This window comes from Falco cherrug, chromosome 4, assembly GCF_023634085.1.
Source record: "Falco cherrug isolate bFalChe1 chromosome 4, bFalChe1.pri, whole genome shotgun sequence".
NCBI classification, from domain to species: Eukaryota; Metazoa; Chordata; class Aves; order Falconiformes; family Falconidae; genus Falco; species Falco cherrug.
The window spans coordinates 45,123,356-45,141,314 of record NC_073700.1 but is presented as its reverse complement, the minus strand read 5'-3'; the positions used below and the strand labels follow the sequence as shown (position 1 = coordinate 45,141,314).

General features: G+C 40.8%; 1 protein-coding gene across 7 annotated transcripts in view; it reads right to left on the bottom strand.

Annotated features, from left to right (window-relative positions):
* COMP (cartilage oligomeric matrix protein) overlaps positions 1 to 17,959 on the bottom strand; it is a 37,395-nt gene that overhangs the window by 12,559 nt on the left and 6,877 nt on the right. For 3 of the 7 annotated variants that reach the window (XM_055707973.1, XM_055707979.1, XM_055707978.1), the window contains 3 exons: positions 5,087 to 13,209; positions 3,366 to 4,609; positions 1,145 to 1,230 (listed from right to left, as the gene is read on the bottom strand). In XM_055707973.1, the coding sequence (XP_055563948.1) occupies positions 1,145 to 1,230; positions 3,366 to 3,441 (162 nt within the window). In that variant the 5' untranslated portion in view covers positions 3,442 to 4,609; positions 5,087 to 13,209. The remainder of the gene's footprint in view (positions 1 to 1,144; positions 1,231 to 3,365; positions 4,610 to 5,086; positions 13,210 to 17,959) is intronic. The other 4 variants (XM_055707975.1, XM_055707977.1, XM_055707976.1 and 1 more) reach the window with 3 other exon arrangements.

Genomic DNA, 17,959 nt, shown 5'->3' with positions numbered 1-17,959 from the left:
AGGAGAGTCGATCTGGCCTTTTATTGTTATGCCTTTTGCCATCCTTATTGCCAGCATCCCAAGATGCTGAATCAAGGAAAAGTAAGTTTTAGAAAACCTTTGCATAGATTAAGAACTTATGAACTGCCACCTTGGCTCTCCAGTTGTATGTGCAAGTTTGTCTTCCGAGGAAGAGTTGTCTTGAAAGTGCTGTTGACAAAAAGGCCATGGATAAAAAAAAAAAAAGAAAAAGTAGGTGGCAAGAGTGAGAGAAAGAACAAACAGAAAACCTGTATGGAGAAGCAGTGCTAAGCTGGAAGGGAACACTGGAAATCATTGCTGGAGGCTGCCAGGAACCATGTCTGACCTGATTCCTAGTAAACACTGGGTATTTATGCAGCAGCCTGAAATGTGAGAGTAACTCCATGCAACAGATGTTTTTGCAGATTAGAGGCCGCCCAGTTTGCACTGGCACAGGGACCTGTCTGCCATTCCAATTATCTGGCAGGCAGAGGCTGCTGCCCTCAGCTCCCAGAGTGGATCAAGGGAGAATGGAACCTTTTTCTATACTTAAAAGAGAGTTGACCAGACAAACCACCATCTCCTCGTTAAAATGGGAAAAGATCTCAAGCACCCAAGAAGTTCCAAATTCCCTAAGAAACTACCAGAGCCAGAAAGGCTTTGGATTAAAAGAAGAGGAAAGAGTGAATACAGAGCTTGTTTAGACTCCATATGACTTCCCTTTCCAGGACCCTAATAGATGGCTGTAAGGTCTCTTCCATCTTCCAAGTTTGGACTCTTTACTGATTTCATGAGCGCACAAAACCAAGGAAAAAGTGACTTGTTTTTTCAGTTAAATATATACCCACTGTGTGTGCGTGTCTTTATTTTTTAAGAGTTCGTGCTCCATGTACACTGTTTTACAGCAGACACAGTTCTGAGCAGCAGAATTTGGAATTCAAATGAATCCGCTGTATCTCAGAATTATGAATCTGACTAGGAGACCACCTCTCAACTCTGGTTTGCAGTGCAATAGTTCTATTGCCCATTTCACTTAACACCAGAAGCAGCCCCCCCCCCAATTCCAGAACTCAGCACGTGTGGCAGAGGATTCAGAGATCTTTCTTGTGCAGCATAGAAGGAATTAGGTCCCTTTCTCACCTACCTGCTGTTTCAACAAGTCTCGAACTTCTGTAAGCACACGGTTAGTTTCTCTCATCTCTTCCAGCATTTCTGGCCCAACTTCACCTCCTAAAAAACCCAAAGTGGTTGAGAAAAACACAGAAGAGCCATTAGCAGTACAAAGCAACTGATACTATTAACTTCAGCTTAATACTAAAGACACAGGCTCCTCCACACCAGTCTCTGCCAGTTCCTAACTAGAAGATTGTTGGAATTAACCGACTTGCACATGGGGTACAATTAGCTCTGGGCGGGACAGGCAGTGATAATCAGCCATGCTTCTCAGGTAGGTAACAGTTACCCCTCCGCAAACAAATTGGCCTGGCAGTCTGGCAGTTGTGGTAGCTGTTAATCTGGCACGGTCTCTGCAGTTCGCACATAGGAAGGCTTTGCTGCCAAAAGAAGCAAATTAATAATTCAGTACTGTGGAAGCTGCTGTGAAGGGCACCACTAAAGTAAAGCTGTTTGCTGAGTCTATCCCAAACGTGCTGCCAAGCACTGAACGTGGAAAACCAGCACATCAGCCGTTGCTGGGCCTGTTCTCAAGGTACCAACTTTTTTCTTGCTGGAGAGGGGTTCTTTTCACACAGCGGCAGTTTCAAATTGCTGTGTAGTGGCTTTGGGACACAAAGGATACATCTGCTCATCCATGCAACATTGCAAAATCCTGTTTAAGCTATGCTGAACAGAGGATATAAATCATCTTACAAGGTCACCTAGAGCAGATTAACATGATTTTTCCCTCCCATCTGCTACATTCTAGACTTGCCTAGTCGTTTGTGACATGCTAAGAATCTAGTCTATGCTCCAGCTTTGCTCAAGAAGCATGAATGGAAGTAGCTCATTGTTTCTAGAATTATGTAAGTTTTAAGAGAACTTGAACCATTTAAAAACAATTGGACACGAAGTTCAACTCTGGTATTCTCCTATCTGCCATGAGAAAGTACCACCTCATTTCTCTAGTTTTTCTTAGGTTAATCCAGCCCCTAGCAGAAGTCACACCATGCCTACAGTGCAAGCAATCCTTTATGAAGAGAGAAATAACATTATCTTCTACAAACAGCACTGTGCATCCAGGGGAAAATTAACCGGAGTTAGGGGTCTGCCTCCTTGAGCATGAACAATTTGCCAGTGCTGAAGGCAGGATGGGAGTTCGTGCTACTGACTTAGTACAACAACTTCGGCATTCTCACGTAACAAATGAGCCAGAGAGCCTCATGGATCTTCTCTGCACAGAACCAAGAGGACTTCATGAATATTTGTAACGTCTCCAATACATGTTGGTTTGGGAACTAAACTGAAGCCACAAATGTGTCATTCTAAGATGGAAAGACTGAATTAAAGTGGTGTTTCTTATTTTATTGAAAACAAGGAGCTTGCACATGATTTCTGACTTCAAACAGAGGTTTTGAATAAGCTCCGCATGAAGGCTTCAGGCAGCTTCCGTTATTCTTGGGAAGAATTTTCCATCCCTAGTAGCAAGATGTAAATGAAAATAAAAGTTTGGGTTTTTTTTTAATATTCAAATTCACAATAATGATTCAACCACTCAGGAGCGATTTCCAAAGGAAATCTATGCACTTGCAGACATTTGCATTACTATGTGTCCTTCTCCACAGACTCATTCTGTCTCCACAAGCAAACACCTGACTCTCTGGTCCACAGCCTAGGTCTGCCAGATCTCACGAATGCTCTTCAAGTTGAGCATTCCCCTAACAAGCTGTTCACAGAAGTGAAACTTTTCTAATGAATTTAGTATGGCTACATTCCTAGAAGTCAAAGCTTCCCTTAGCTCTGTGTGCACAAGCAGAGACTATCTAAGGATCCTGATATAGGACATTCTGTATGGTCTGGTTTTTTAACTTAAATCACATGAAAAATGCAGATTAATGTAATGTGATGTGTCTCTTGCAGGTCATTACAAAACACAACACAATTTCCAGTTGCCCTAGAATAAATGCTTTTCTCAAAAAAACCTTCACTACACAGGAGTGGAACTGGGGAAAAATGTAAGACTGAACATTCAAACAGTTAAGCTTCGTGTTTCATATGAAACTACAAAATCCCTAAACATTGTTTTTAGCTTTCAGTAGATACAATTGAAATGTTACCTTTTTCCTATTCCCTTCTGCAAAACAAAATTTTTGTAGGAGTCTAGAAAGCATACAAGTCCAAAAAATATAGACATAATTAAAATTACTTACCTGCTCTTCTCTGCTGATATGATGAAAAAGGACAAGAGAGGAAGAGGAGAAAAACAAAGGCTTGAGCTGAAATCATCTTTGAATCTCCAGGCAGTATGGATGTATGGGCTTCTCTTGCAACGAATTTTTAACCTGCAGGTTTGCCTCTGCTCCCCATTAGTGTCTGTGGTTTGCTATTTATGAAGTTGCATTCCTTCCTCTGAAGTTCTTATTCTCTGATGCTGGACGAGGGTGGACGTCATTTCTGGCTGCTAGTCCACAGAGAACGTTGCAAAAGTAAACAATATGAGAAACTCATCAGGAGAGTAGTTTAATTTTTTTTTTTTAGACCAGCTTGCACCAAAATAGGTCAGAAAATTCCAGAATTAAATGGATTCTTTTTGGATTGGGGTTTTTATTTCTTCTTCATGAACACAGGATAGACGGATGATTCATAGCCGTATCCGCCACAGATTTTCCCTCTAAAATTGCTCACAAGATCACAAAAGCTATGAGACATCTGGACTTCACTAGAATTTCAGAAAAGGCTCTTTGAACTCCCAAAAGACAGCTTCACCACTCACTCTTGGGGCAGAATTATTGAATCATCTTCCAGCTCCAAAGAGGAGCGATCACATCCTATTTCGGAGAGGGATTGGGCAAATGTATGAGCCCTTAGAGGCTGATGTTCTTATTACCCCCCACCCAGGCTTGTTTAAAGGAAGGATACAGTGCACAAGTGACGGCATGAAAGGACGGCAAACTTTGTCGTTTCTTGTCTGCAAAGCAATGAGTCTCAATCCAGCATTTTCCATCAGTCAGTCTCAATCCAGCACTTTCCAGCAGAAGACACAGAGCGGATTGAGAAATCCATCTAGAGCAGCCAACGTAAATCTGCCCAAAGAAAATCTTAAAGCTACTACATCAAGGAAATTGCAAGTTAAACTGTGACCTGTAAAAAGGGTTAGTCTGGAGATCAGTGAAGTTCTTGATCACACATTCTCACTGTTTGATTGTGAAATCTGTCAGTATGTTGATCATACAACACCCTTGGGGACACCAACAGGAAAGCCCCAGGAAACAGTAGCTCAGTCTTAAAAGTGTTAGAGCAGCAGGATCCTTGGATATTTACATAAAAGATTTTTTTCTCATTTTGACCTCAGACCTCCCATGTTCAGGAAGAAACTTCCTATCCCTGTGGCTGTGCACAGTTCTCGAAGGTAACTGGGTGCAGTCTTGCAGGCGCTGGTGGGCATGCATGTTCGCTACAGTAAGCAAATAAATATTATTAGTTTTATTATACAGGAATGCTGCAGCAGACAGATTTTACACTTTCTTGCAACAAGCAAATTTATAATGAAAACAAAGTAAATCTGCATGAGTTACCTAGGTGGTATTTGCATGGTTCTGCTTGTCTGGCACACATGCCATCTCATGTTACACACCGCAAGTGACTTCCCGCTGTCAACCCACAGGTAAATCAGCTTTGAGGGTTTGATACTTGTGGTAAGCTGAAGTGGTTTAGCTGGAACTCAGAACAACTGAGTTTCCCAAGTTTTAGCATTTCTGAGTACTTCTGGACAAATCAAAACCATGGCAACCGATTATATTAAAGATAAAATACACTGGTTTTTGCAGTGATGTTCTGGGAAATATTATTTACAAATTTTATTTTATAGCAACAAATGGGGAGTGAATGAAAAATGCCCTGTCACACATCCCACAGAGACCAAGCCTTTCACCTGAAACAGTGACAGCTGATGTCCATCCAGCTGATGTTTGAAGATGCTGTTGGCAAGGGGTGAGAGAGGCATTCAGACTTCCCAGACTGCTCAGTCCAGGACCCTGATAGATGGCAAGCAAGGAAGCCCATTAGTACCTGTTATGGTAGCAGAGAGTTTTAAGGAAAAAGCATATTACTTCAACAGAAGCCTGATAGGTCGTTAATAAAGGAAGGTTCTTGCCAACTATGTAAAAAAAAAATATCTGGTGGTTTGTTTTTTTTTTTCAAGTAGGGAGAAGTAATAAAACTCGAGAAAGAAAGAAATGTAACTCAAATGGAATGAAGAATGGACAAGGGTCACTTGTGAGGTCACCTCGGAAACAACTGACATCATCTTTGCTTTGTATGGAGAAATATATGTCCATATAGAACGATGAGATAATCAAAATCTAGTACTACAAAAATAGAAACGGAAACAAAAAAAGGAACTATTCAATATAAGGCAAATAAAATATGTATGAGCAGTAATGATGTTTTCTGCTATCTAAGCAAAGTATTACTCAGTGCTATCAGGACATAAACCCAAACAAACCCACATAAAAGAAAACAACCCTTGAAGTCAGACACCTAATAAAAAAGTTGCTTGAAAGTCCAGTATCCAGCTAACTGGATACTTCTGTGTTTCTAAGTTTTCAGGGGCCAAAAACCTGCCAGTTTTTGATAAGAAATTGTAGGCTGACTAGAAACAACCATTTCTGAGGCCACATGAAATTGGCTTGTAAAACAATGTGACCCCCAACCAGCAAGGGAGCAGTATTTGTACCTAGGAAGAGCTCTCAAACACTATCCAGAAAAGTCCTGCTTCCTTGGTACAGAGTTCAGTGTTTTTCTGAACACTTTCAGCTGCCAGAATCACATGCCCTTTTGTAATACTATAAACTGGTGATCACATTGTGTGTAAAATTCATTATATTTTCTAATATGCCTATTATTTAACATCCAAATTAACTCATCAAAACCATTATTATAGAGAAGTTAGGTAATTTTCTTTGGGTTTGCTAGGAACTGAAGGAATCCAAATAACTGATGTTAAAAAAAAGAAATGTCCCAAGCTCCTGGAGTCACTGCAAAGGCAAAGAGTGAACCCCTTTCTTCTGAAGAATACCTTGTATTGACAAGCTGCAAGTCCCCAAAGTAATTAAAACATTCAGGGCTACCAGCAGCAAACCTGGATCTCTCCACAGGGATGAGAAAAAGAGGACTTTGGTAATGTGGACAATCTGCAAAGTGGATGATCTACAAATACGTCACCATCTCTGTTCTCCTCTGCAGGAGAGTCACTAATAATAAATTTATTAGTGGAGGCTGGAGAGTACATTAAACTGGCTCACAGGCAGCGCACGTTACTTGTAAGTAACTTTACAGTTAGCTGAGGTGTTACAGCACAAGAGGGGAAACTGTGAGTATGTACTTAAAAGATGCAAGTTCTCAAACTCAGTAAAGTCAGGAATGTTCACTGCTAAGAAATGACATTCATTTCCCTCAGCAGCAGTTAGTGTAGGGCAGCATGGTGACAGAGTACTGCTTGTTATTACTGCTGACTTATTCCAAATGAAATGAACCAAAGCATATTAAATCTGCATTACACTAATTTTATGTATCTGAACAAACAGGTCTTCTGCATATTAAGGTAGCGATCAGTAAGTCTTTACATTATTCTAGAAACCCAAAGCCATTTCTCGTTAGTCTGCAACAGTTTCTGGGATCATTTCCATTTCATTGACAGTAGCAAAATAACTGTACAAATTAAAATGTAGCTAGTTTCTACAGAGCTTTCTGTAGTTGAGCAAGACATGGTGTCTCCACAAGGTGAGGTCATTCCTACCTTTATTTTCTTTGGACTCATTTTATACCTTTCTATATTCAGATCTGGGGGCTAGAAATCCCTGTAAATCACTACTTTAACACAGCTTAAACACATAGTAGCAGATCAGAAAGTGTTTGGTTCATTATTTCTGGATGCCTGTGTCTGTCTGAAAAGGACAAATTCAAAAGTACCTGATTTATTTGAACTTGTTATTTGATGGGGAAACATCTTCCAGATTTGTCAATATCATTTTTTAAGCATTACTGATTTGAAAAAAAAAAAAAAAAAAAAAAAAAAAGGTGAGCAGCAGATAGTGTTTATTTGGGCTTCAGTGTTAAAGTTTTTCTGCACTCTGTGCAGTGCCAGGTTAGTTACACCTTTTTCCCTGACTGGAGTTGACATCACAAATGAAACAAGCACACAAACAAACAACAAAAAGAAAAGCTCATACTAGTTTAAAGTTAAAATACTTTCCATCTCTGTGTTTTTAACTAATCTTTGCCAAGTGAAGGACAAAAGTCAGAAGGAAAAAGTTATTTTTCAGTCTTGTAAGGTCAAGTTCTAAAAATAAGTGAAAAACATCTACACCCTCTGAAATGGTATGCTTAGTGTTTTACAATGTTTCTTATATATTTATGGTTGTAAGAAACCAAAGTATATAAAAGATGAGCAGTGAGGACTTTTTAAAAAAAGTCTCCTTTTCCTCCCAATACAGGATCAATAGTACTAATAGCACTCTTCACAAGTACTTCTCTACCCTGTTCTTAAATACTTCCAGCAATTGAGACCCCACAACCACCCTAAGCAGCCTTCCAATGTTTTATATTCCCACTGCTAGAAAATGTTTCCAAGGGATGCTATTTATGCTATTTTGCCTCTTTTCTTATTCACCGTGGACTCAAAGAGCAGATTACTCCCTTCTTTGACCTAGCACTATGTATTTGAAAACTTGTGTTTCAATTCTATACTTTTGTAAAAGCCTGGTAATGTACGCAGCTTCCAAGTTTTATACAACCAGTATAGCAATGTGGAGACGAAAAACGATCATAGTCATTGCAGACTGTCAGCAGTTAGTTCTAAGAGAAATAAAAGTCCTGAAGTCTCAACTAAATCTTCATCAGTTGTGTTTTTTCTTAATTGTCACAATACATAAACTATGACTCAGAAGACACATCATCTATTGTGGTGAACTGCTAGATTATAACTGAAGTTGAACAAACATTTCACTCATGAGTAGATCCGTAAGAAGCCCAATACATCAGAATTTCACAGCAGTTTTTTTCAGCTTGTACTTATTTTGAATGCTATTGTCTAACGTTTGCCAATTCCAAAGATACACACTGTGAGAAGGACTGGATGCTGAAGTCTGAGGCTTAGCTGCCAGCAGAATCTTCAGCCTTGTCCTACCTTTCTACTATGTCCTTCCAGACGAAACAACAAACCTACTTTCAAAAGTCTGCAAAACATGATTTTACAGCTTGATTATGTACAAATACTTATTTCATCCGTTGCTAAAACACAATCTCAACAAACAGGATTCCTAAATGACCTAATTAGAGCTATTTGCAGTGCTGAAGTAACAAAACTAAATAATGTAAAGAATAGCACCAATGCTTTATGGGAGACAGATTCGTTACTTGACACAAACACCTAATGCAAATATTACACACAAAATCCATCAGTCAATAGGTAAGAACATTCCTATCCCCTCCCCATATACCTCATTCATTGCAAGATGGAATAATCCATTATAGGTTGTGGTTTGTTACATGTTTGAAGAGTTACAACTTGCTGCAGTCTGGTTTATGTCTCTAACTTTGAATTCCTCAGGAAAGCAAGCACTGAAGAAGACCTTTTGTAAGTATTTTGATGTTTTTTTTCATTTAATCAATGACAAACTGCAATGTCAGAGAATCCAACCCGCAAAATGAATGGACATGGCTCTGTTGTGCATGACGCTAACTTTACCATTCATTCTTCTTGTTTTCTACCCTACTAAGGGAATGTGACTAATGTTAATAAAGCCATTTACATGAGCTAAAAACACAAGTCACACAACTTGCTGTGGCAACAGGCAGAATGACATAACGCTGGGCCGTAACCACGATATCACAGCAGTTGGCACATTGTGATAAGGACGTCTCCTGCAAGGAAGCTACTGCCTTCCACCACAGAAGCATGGCGCTCCTTGAAATAAGCTTAGAGTTCCAGAGGGTCCAACTTTCCTGCTTGCTCCTTCAACGCTTCTAGAAATTTGATGACTTGTACACTTACTGCATATGAAAAGCTGGCTTTCAAGGGAACATCATTTTTATCCTGGGCATTTTCTTGGAGTTCTGAATGCAACAAAACACAAACACCATAACATTAGTGTACAAAAATAGCTGCAAACTGGTTTCTGAAAAAAGGCACAGAGATGCCTTCCAAAGTCTGAGGGAGGAATCCCACAAAAAAAGACATTGATGAGCCAAGAACACATTCAAACTCTTTGTTTTATCCTCAGCTCCTAACCCCCAACCAAAAATAGAGGGAAAATAAAGATGCTAGTCCAAAAATTTCTAAACCATCAGGACAGACTCCCTGAACCTCTGGACCTGACCTACCGGTAAGAATCGGAAGCAGCTCCTGTCCTACAAGGTTTTTTGATTCTTCATCTTTCTAACGAGACTCCCAACAAGATAACCATTTGTAGCAACCATGAGAGAGTTAAATGGCCTGACTTTTTATTGCCACATTATTCTTCTGAGGAAGAAAGAATCCTGCTCTACAGACATGGAACTGAATCACTCTGAAGCTTGAGCTGGGTCACACCATGCAAGTAAATTGAACCTGGAAGCCCAAAGCTCATGCCAGCACTGTAATAACTAAACCGTCTTTCTTCTCTGAAGAAGGGGAATCTTCATTCACAAACATTGGCAGGGAAAGATACTAAAATAAAAAAAAGCACACAGACATTCATCTAAACTAAGCGATACTACATATCGTCTGGGCAGCCTTACCACCACGCTAAGTGGCTGATCTTCCTGGAAGTGACATATTCTGCCCACACTGGCTAAGAGAACGACACACGATGACACAGGAACTCTGAGGAGCATCAGCAAGAAAGGCTGTACTTTTACAAGAGAAGAAAATATCCAGCAACTATAGGCCATAAAAAGTGTCTAAGTGCATGGCAAGAACACTGTTCAGTTTCATCACAGATGTGATAGTGCACTTCCAATACTCAGAGAGCAGCAGGAAGTACGAATGAGGCTAGCCTAGACTGTTCAGGTCACCTAGATTACTTGATTACTTGGTTACCAGTAGGTACATCCAGGGACTTGACTCAGGATCAGCAGGAGACAAGGCCAGTGACAGGACTGGTGACAAAGACACAATATAGGTCCAAGGTCTATCCTGAGACAGGGCTAAAAGACCACGTTGAACGTTGTTCTTCATTTAAAATATAGCCCAAAACTTCCCAGTGGCTCAATGAGTTTTAATACTCTAATACGTTGTCTCTAGAAAGGTCACAGCACTGTCAAATATTCCACACTCCAGGGTTCCACACTGATAAGCTGACCCCTTCCAAAATGCCTGAGACATTGTGTCAACATAATCCTGCCTGAAGAGAACTAAGACACCTGGAACTGAAATGCTTTGTTCAAAACTGAGGGCAGAAGGCCAATCAAAGGGCCCACAGATTTCGTGTTGGTCCTCATTCAGCTTTGCCTTACCTCTCATTTAAGCCTGCCAAAGACAAACCATAATGAAAGAGAAGCCCAAGGGGCTGAAAAGCAGCAGCACGTTCAGATCAAGAAGAGCTGTCTCCCATCCTTCCCGTCCTCTCAAGCAGCTCGCTGTAATGAGGCGTACAGATGGGGGTTTAAAATGCTGCCAGAGCTCCTTCTCCCCACCGCCACCCGGCTCAAAACTGTTCCCCAGCATATGTCGTAATCATACACCCAGAAGGGTTGTTAAAACCTTACAGGAAACATCTCACATTTTTTCCTTTACTATTCATGCCATTTTCTATTAGGGACAATAAAGACTTCTAACACTGGATTAAGCTCATTTGCAACAATGAGCTACTATTGCTCCAGGAACCAGTGGGAGCTCAGACTTGTTGAGGGAACTGGGAATAATTAACTGAATTGTACTGGAAAAAAGGAGAAGACTGAAGGCTGTTTTGACCAAGAGAGAAGCAAACTGATGCGATGGTTAAGCCATCATGTCTTGCTGGGAATTATTGGTGGGAGTATCGTTAGAGTATGCAGGTTTTTTCAGTAAAACTGCTTTGGCCATGGTCTCCCTTTTTGATTTTTGCTACTAAAAGACACCTCCCAGAGTCATAATGACAATAACACAGTTTTACTGATTGCTTTCACTCATTGCTTAGTATGCACTAAGTCACTTCCCCGAACTCTTAGGTATGGCAAACCTTAAAAACAAAAGCTTTTCTTAGCAGACTGGTTTTTCTTTTCCCCTAAATGATGTATATAATTCACCTCCATGGTCAATCCTTATTGTGTAATCCAGGGGTCTTCAGCAAGAGTGTAAACAGGAATTGTCTCATTACAGAAGGGACTGGAAGTGCTCAGTGCTCTGAGATCACACATGTAGGTGGGCAGACAACACGTACACTTTTTAATAGTCTAGGGACCTCTCTTAGGGAGCACTGACTTGGTTTTGATCACGGACCAAGACTTATTAACTCAAAAGAAACATCTGGCATTGACCCCTTCACAGGCAGAATACTGAACCTAAGGGACCCTGGAAATCTACTCTGATACGTTGCTGGAGCTGTCTGCACATGATTAGTTCGGTAGCTATACATAAATGCACATACTGTATGAATAATACTATTTCTGTATCACATATACAAGTATTACATAGATGAGTATTTGCTGTCCTCAAATTACTGCTTTCCAGCCACAAGTTGGCACATGCCATTAGCCTTTTGACATGCAGCTTCAAAAAAAGATTAAGTTTCCATCGTTCCTTTCAGCAAGGAGGATCCCAAGGAACTTGACAATCTATTCATACCTAATACCACCAGAACATAGACACCTTTGGGACAGAGAGCACAGCCAAATACATAACAGAGTGCAGAACAGCAGAGAAAAAGGGAAACATTTGGCTTAGGACTCCAGAGAAAACCTTGCTGTTTATAGAGAGAGCCAAGGAATGGTTAGCATCCATTCATGGGAGACAGAACTGTGCTTTCTATGGTCACATCCCAAATACCCACAGAGAAAATTTGAACTTCACAGTTTATTCTGCCTCAGCAGTATGAAGTGGTAAGTTACCTTTCCCAACAAACTGGACCAGTAGTTCTAATAACTGCGTTCAGACAGACCACAAAGCTGTCCTTTCTGCGGACATCTCAAGGGAACATCAAGAAATTTTCCATTCCAGAAGTTATATTAAGCAGACCTGTTCAGGTCTCCTGGATACATGCAGCAAAAAGTGTAGCTTTTTAATAAGTGTTGATTCAAGATTAATGGTAGTTCTCTTGACACTTCCTCTCTTACCAACTGCAACAGGGGCCATTTTTTCCTTCCCATTTTCTCTTTTTAACATAACCTTTCCATAGCAATTAGCTCTACCGCTTACATTAAAATAAAACAAACAACACACCAAAAACCAGAAGGAAGATATCTAGTGTGATTTAACAGCTGGAAATAAGCAAAACCAGCACCAAGCCATCAGGTCTTTTCAGGACACCAGTGATCAAAAGACCACTGTTGAGGTACTCTGTAAAAAAGTAATTTGCAGTCAGCTGTTTGCAGGAGACACAAACTTTTTCGCTACTGAAAATCAGAGTTAACTTGTACGGAGGGGAAAAAAGGATAGAACACTCTGTATTAATTCCCCCTCACATCTTCACTGGCTGTGGGGATGCTGAAAGCATTAGGTCAGAAGCCTGACCATTGTTTTTTCCAAACTCAACTCTTAAACATACTGGATGGAACTGAGAAAGGGGGAAAAGAAGTCAGTCACTAAATGTCACTCTTTGTCTCGTCTCAGGAAGAGGCTACACACACATTCAGCTTTCATATGAGTAGTTTAACACTTGCATGCAGAAATATGAATTTTTCTTATACAAGGGAAATGCAGAAACAAGCCTTTAGGAATTACAATGAAAATTATTCAAGTATACATGCTTTCTTCGATTGCCATGGAATCAGGATGACTAGGACATTCATGAAGGGCACAAAGATACAGGAAGCACCAGCAGATTGTCAAGGCTGTTCTCTAAAGTGGTCTCATTATCCATATGTAAAATGAGAATCCTGAATATGAAAAAAGAAAATGGGTTTATTATTATATCAGAACCTTAGTATTCCACAAAAATAATTCTTCTTCTTATGATGGTGGTAGAGCAGAACATTGTCTCGACCTTTTTTGCTTATACCCTGCTTCAGCTGATTAATAACTTCTGCTAGATTTCAAGCAAAGAAGAATGAATCTTATTCCTGGAAACTATCTTTTATGCCTTCATTAATTGTTCCCAAAATCTTGACCACAAAAGGATGCCAGCTCCTCAAGAATGACAAACCCAGTATCTTCTAGACAGACCCCATTATATCACAAGGCAGTATATTCTCCACACTGCTGTCCCCTTTCCAGTGTTTGCCTGAGGCATTCCATAGGCTTTCTGTCAAAGATAATTATGGCTGTCATAGGAATGAATAGACGGAGATGTTCACTGGGCCCACGCTCTGGGGGTGGGCAAGGACAGGTATCGTCCTCAGAAGCCAGGAGCACTTTGTCTCTCTCAAAAGAGAGATCTCATACAATATGAAGTTGAATTTTCAAACAGAAATAATAGCACAGAGCCAGGCAGCTGAGCCCTTATTCACATTTGGTTAGATAACAACGTTAAATACTCAGCTATTCGCACGCAGAAGTCTCTCCCTGCTGAGGCCTGAAAGCGCACAGGTATGACTCAAAAATATCTGAGTTGCAGCTTTCACCAAGCTAAAGGGAACGTCTGTGCTACCTCGTCCAGACTACTAGAAAGTTATTAACAGCTGCAAGTCAAAAGAATCAATTCAAGAGGCATATTAGCCTTAAACAGTTGCACTTGTGAAACTGCTTGTTTCACCAACCCCACAGATTGTGGAAACTGAGAATTCATACTTCTCCTGGTGCACATACTGTCAGCTCATCTTATCATACATCTCTTTTCACATGCACATTTTGTTTTCATAAGCTTTGAGACATTACAGATTACTGGCTTTATCCAAAAATTGTGCTTCTTTGTACGTCATTTATAAACTCAGAGGAAAATTCAACATCATCCAGACTATGGGTTGGGGTTTTTTTCACCCCAGAGAAATGGAAAAATGGCGTGTACACAGGCTCACAAGTGGTGGGAAGCTCTCCAGAAAGATGGAGCCTGGAGACTAATACAAACCTCTTGAGTTTTCAAGAAAATATCAGACCAGAAATCTCACAGGAATGAACTGGCTCTGGAGATTTCTGGCAATTCCTTCTCCGGACCCCACCCAAAGCTGAAAAACAGCCACAAAAGCAAATCTATTATTTTTCACAATATTGTTCAGTATCATGGTCTGTGTAAAGATTCAGAGTAAGTCCTTGCTTCAACTAAATTGCTCTTCTCATACCTAATTGTGATGGTCACAGCATTACTCTAATTTTAATTCCACATGGAAACTAGAAGTTTGATCCTCTGTATTTTTGCAATACTCCCTTCAATAAAGGCCAATTGCTTTTGGCTAGCACAGCAGCCAGTTTCTTCCATTAACCTTTATTCAAGCCAAAACACTTTGGGTGTAAGCAACATTGAGTTCCTGAGACAATGACGGCCAGAGAAATACCTATCATGAGAGTGGAATCCGAGAGCTCTCCCCAAACTCCAGCTGCTTTGTCTCTCCTTGACATCTTTTTAGTCTTTGAATGCTTTCTGCACAAGCCATTACACCCTTCAACACTTCTTCCAGGAAAGCGCACACAATTCCAGGAACCCCACGCCTCAGGTGAATAAATAGCAATGACAAAAGCAACTTTCTACTGGCAAGGCAGGAGACAATGTTGAAACTCTGAGCCTCTATACACAAACGCAGTAAAAGCTACCACGAAGGCCAATATTTCCCAAGGAAATCAAATATCAATGCATGGTTTGAATAGGAGATCTTCTGGAAAGAGTAATGAACATGTCTAACCCTGTACACTCAGCAAAATCTGATCTCACAGCCTGAGATCATTTGCTGGCTTCAAGGTACATCTGGGAGTTACTCCGAACACAGTGGGAAGAGAAGTGGTTTCTAGGGAGATCCAAGTTACACTTCTAAATCTCCCTACAAAACAGGAGCTTTTGCCATTTAGTGCTGCAAGTGCCCCCTTCCTTTCTTCCCCGCGCCCCCCCACCCCCCCCACCCCCAAGGTTTGTGCTGGCCTCTAGCGGAATATGGAACAAATAGTATAAAAAGGAAAAAAAGCAGCAAGGCACATGCAGCCTCCTACAAAGCTGACCAGGCCTTCAGCTATTCATAGATTAATTCAGTGGGAATTCGTTTAAAGCAGTACATACTTGCTAGTAAAGGGCAAACCTTTATACCCTAGCCTGAGAGTGATCCATCAATTCAGACCACTCGCAGCACCATAATGGGTCATTCTATAAAGAAAACATCTGTAACAACACAGTTCTTAAATGATATCTTTGGTGTTTCCCGATGCTCATCACATCATCAAGTCCACAAGAACAATATCCCTTGTTTTGTTTCAGCCTTTCTGCTTCCTCAGTAACAAAGGTGGATGCAGGCTACAACTGGATTTGGTTTGGGCCCCAAGAGAACAGCTCCAGATCAGTCTGGGATCCAGCAATCAGCCTGTTCCACTACTCCAGCTACCCCAAGATTTGGCTTCAGACCTCAAGACACATGGTCTGATCATGAATGAGTACACTGTTTGACTAGTTATAATACCATCCTTCCCTCCATTTCCTAGTAAGCCCTCATACTCATAGAAAATACTGGGTTATTTATCCTGCCACTCCTTAGGATTATTCTAATCTGGCTTTTCCATCATGACCTTGCATGCTTTGGACTTTCCATGAGCTCTTTATTACACTGTGCAACTTCTCCTGCTGTAGAAGTTCTGCATCTTGGCTAGCGGCCCAGTGCTGCTCTTGATCCAAAGGAGTTCATCGTCCAATGTTTAACATCACTTTTTTGTTTAACTGACATCATTACTAAAGCGCTACTTAGAATTATTGCCCTCCAGACCTTCTTCATATCCATTTTGCAATCACCTCTTCCAGCAAAGTCATACACTAATCTGCTGCCAGGAAGGTGGCCTAATATGTTAGTATCTTGTCTGAGATTGGAATGCCACTTACTTGCCAGAAAGCTTCCCATAGCACCTTTGCTCCGTCTTTACGTTACAGCTGAAATAGAGGCTGTAGGATCTAGTTCAAAAATATTTCATTTTGTTAATAACATTTGCTAACAACTACATTAAAAAAAAAATAATCTGTGTTCTGGGTTTCCTCCATATGACATAAGGCTCATGGATTTCTGGACCAGAATTGAGAAGCTGTTTGAAAACTTCTGTTTGATCATAAATCAAGGCCAGTAATTACCTTTTTAGTAAAAACAGCCTCAGTTCACAGTTTCCAGACTTGATGGGTCCATAGCGTTGCCATGGGCTTTCCTAAGGGTCCAGGAATTCAAGCAGACTCCACTTTCATTACAGCACCTGTAGCAGCTTCTGCAACATGAATCTCGAAAATGGCATCACTTGATAATTGCTGTCTGCATGACGCTGGAAGGAACAGTATGGAAACATTCCTTATCTCTATTTTTTCACAGCTCTTCCAGCACCTTTCCATTTATTTACTCACTGTCACACTGGCTGCCTTCCACAGTGGGAACTCTGCCTCCTCGCACAGCACATGGAAAAGCCAAAAGCAAAGGCTAGCTGGGTGGTTCATTTGGAAGTGCTGTTGAAAATCTGGTAGAAGGCAGATTGGATCAGGTCTGGAGAAGATCCCGAGGTGTTGCCATCAGGGTGCTGCTGCTCCCCAAGGCAGGTCAGTGGGTCTTAAATGGTCCAGTCTGAAGAAGCCTCAGTAACCAGCACCACCAGGCTGGGGTGAGAGAATCGCTTTCAGTGTTAGTGGAGTAGAAAGCCAATCCATAGCATGGTTCCTTTTGAAAGCTAGGTCTCTGGTAAGTTGAATTTACTAAACTAAGTTAAAATCAGTTACAAAGGGGGAAAAAAGCGATAATACCCCACACTAAATCTGGGCCTGGTCATGTTTAAAAAAGTTTATTTCTTACAAAAATAGTTTCCAAGCTGTAAACTATGATGCCAAAAAATAGGTATAACACTACAGAGATCTATTAATTAAACCAAGAGTTTTCTTTTGCTAAAGCCAATGAGTAAACTACTGAGGGCAACAAAACACTGGCACACCTCTGCCTGCTTAGCAGCTGAGGAGCAAGCCATGAAACTGTACTGAGAAAGGGAAAACCAATAACCCTTAGCAAAGAAACTCCACAAAACACTCCTTAACATCAATCTGATAGTGGGAAACCTTGTTTTAAGCAAGCAGGGGCAAATTCACTGCATTTTAAGCCCATTGTGTTTAGGAAGCAGGTGTGTTATGAACTGAAAGGTTCATTTTCAGGAGTACTGTCAAAATCTGGGACCCCACTGCCCTCTTAATCTTTCCATATGCTGTTTGATGAAATTCTGCCAGTGGCCTGGGTACATTTCCAAGGAACTCATGACTTCTGGGAAGGCATTACAAAGCTACACTGGAACCATTCATGACCTGTGTTCAGTACTGGCTTGGTTCCTTCTCAAATCCACAACATTTTGCAAAGAAAACATTCTTTCCACTTCAAGCAAGCTTCTCCATCCAGAAACCAGTCTGGTTCAGGCACTCAACCTCTTCTCGCCCTGCCCTCACCCCCAGACATCAGAAACACAAGCCTTCTAAAGGAAGGGCTTCCATGATGGCAAAACAACTGCAACACCTAATACATTTGGTCTCACTCAATTCTAGATCTG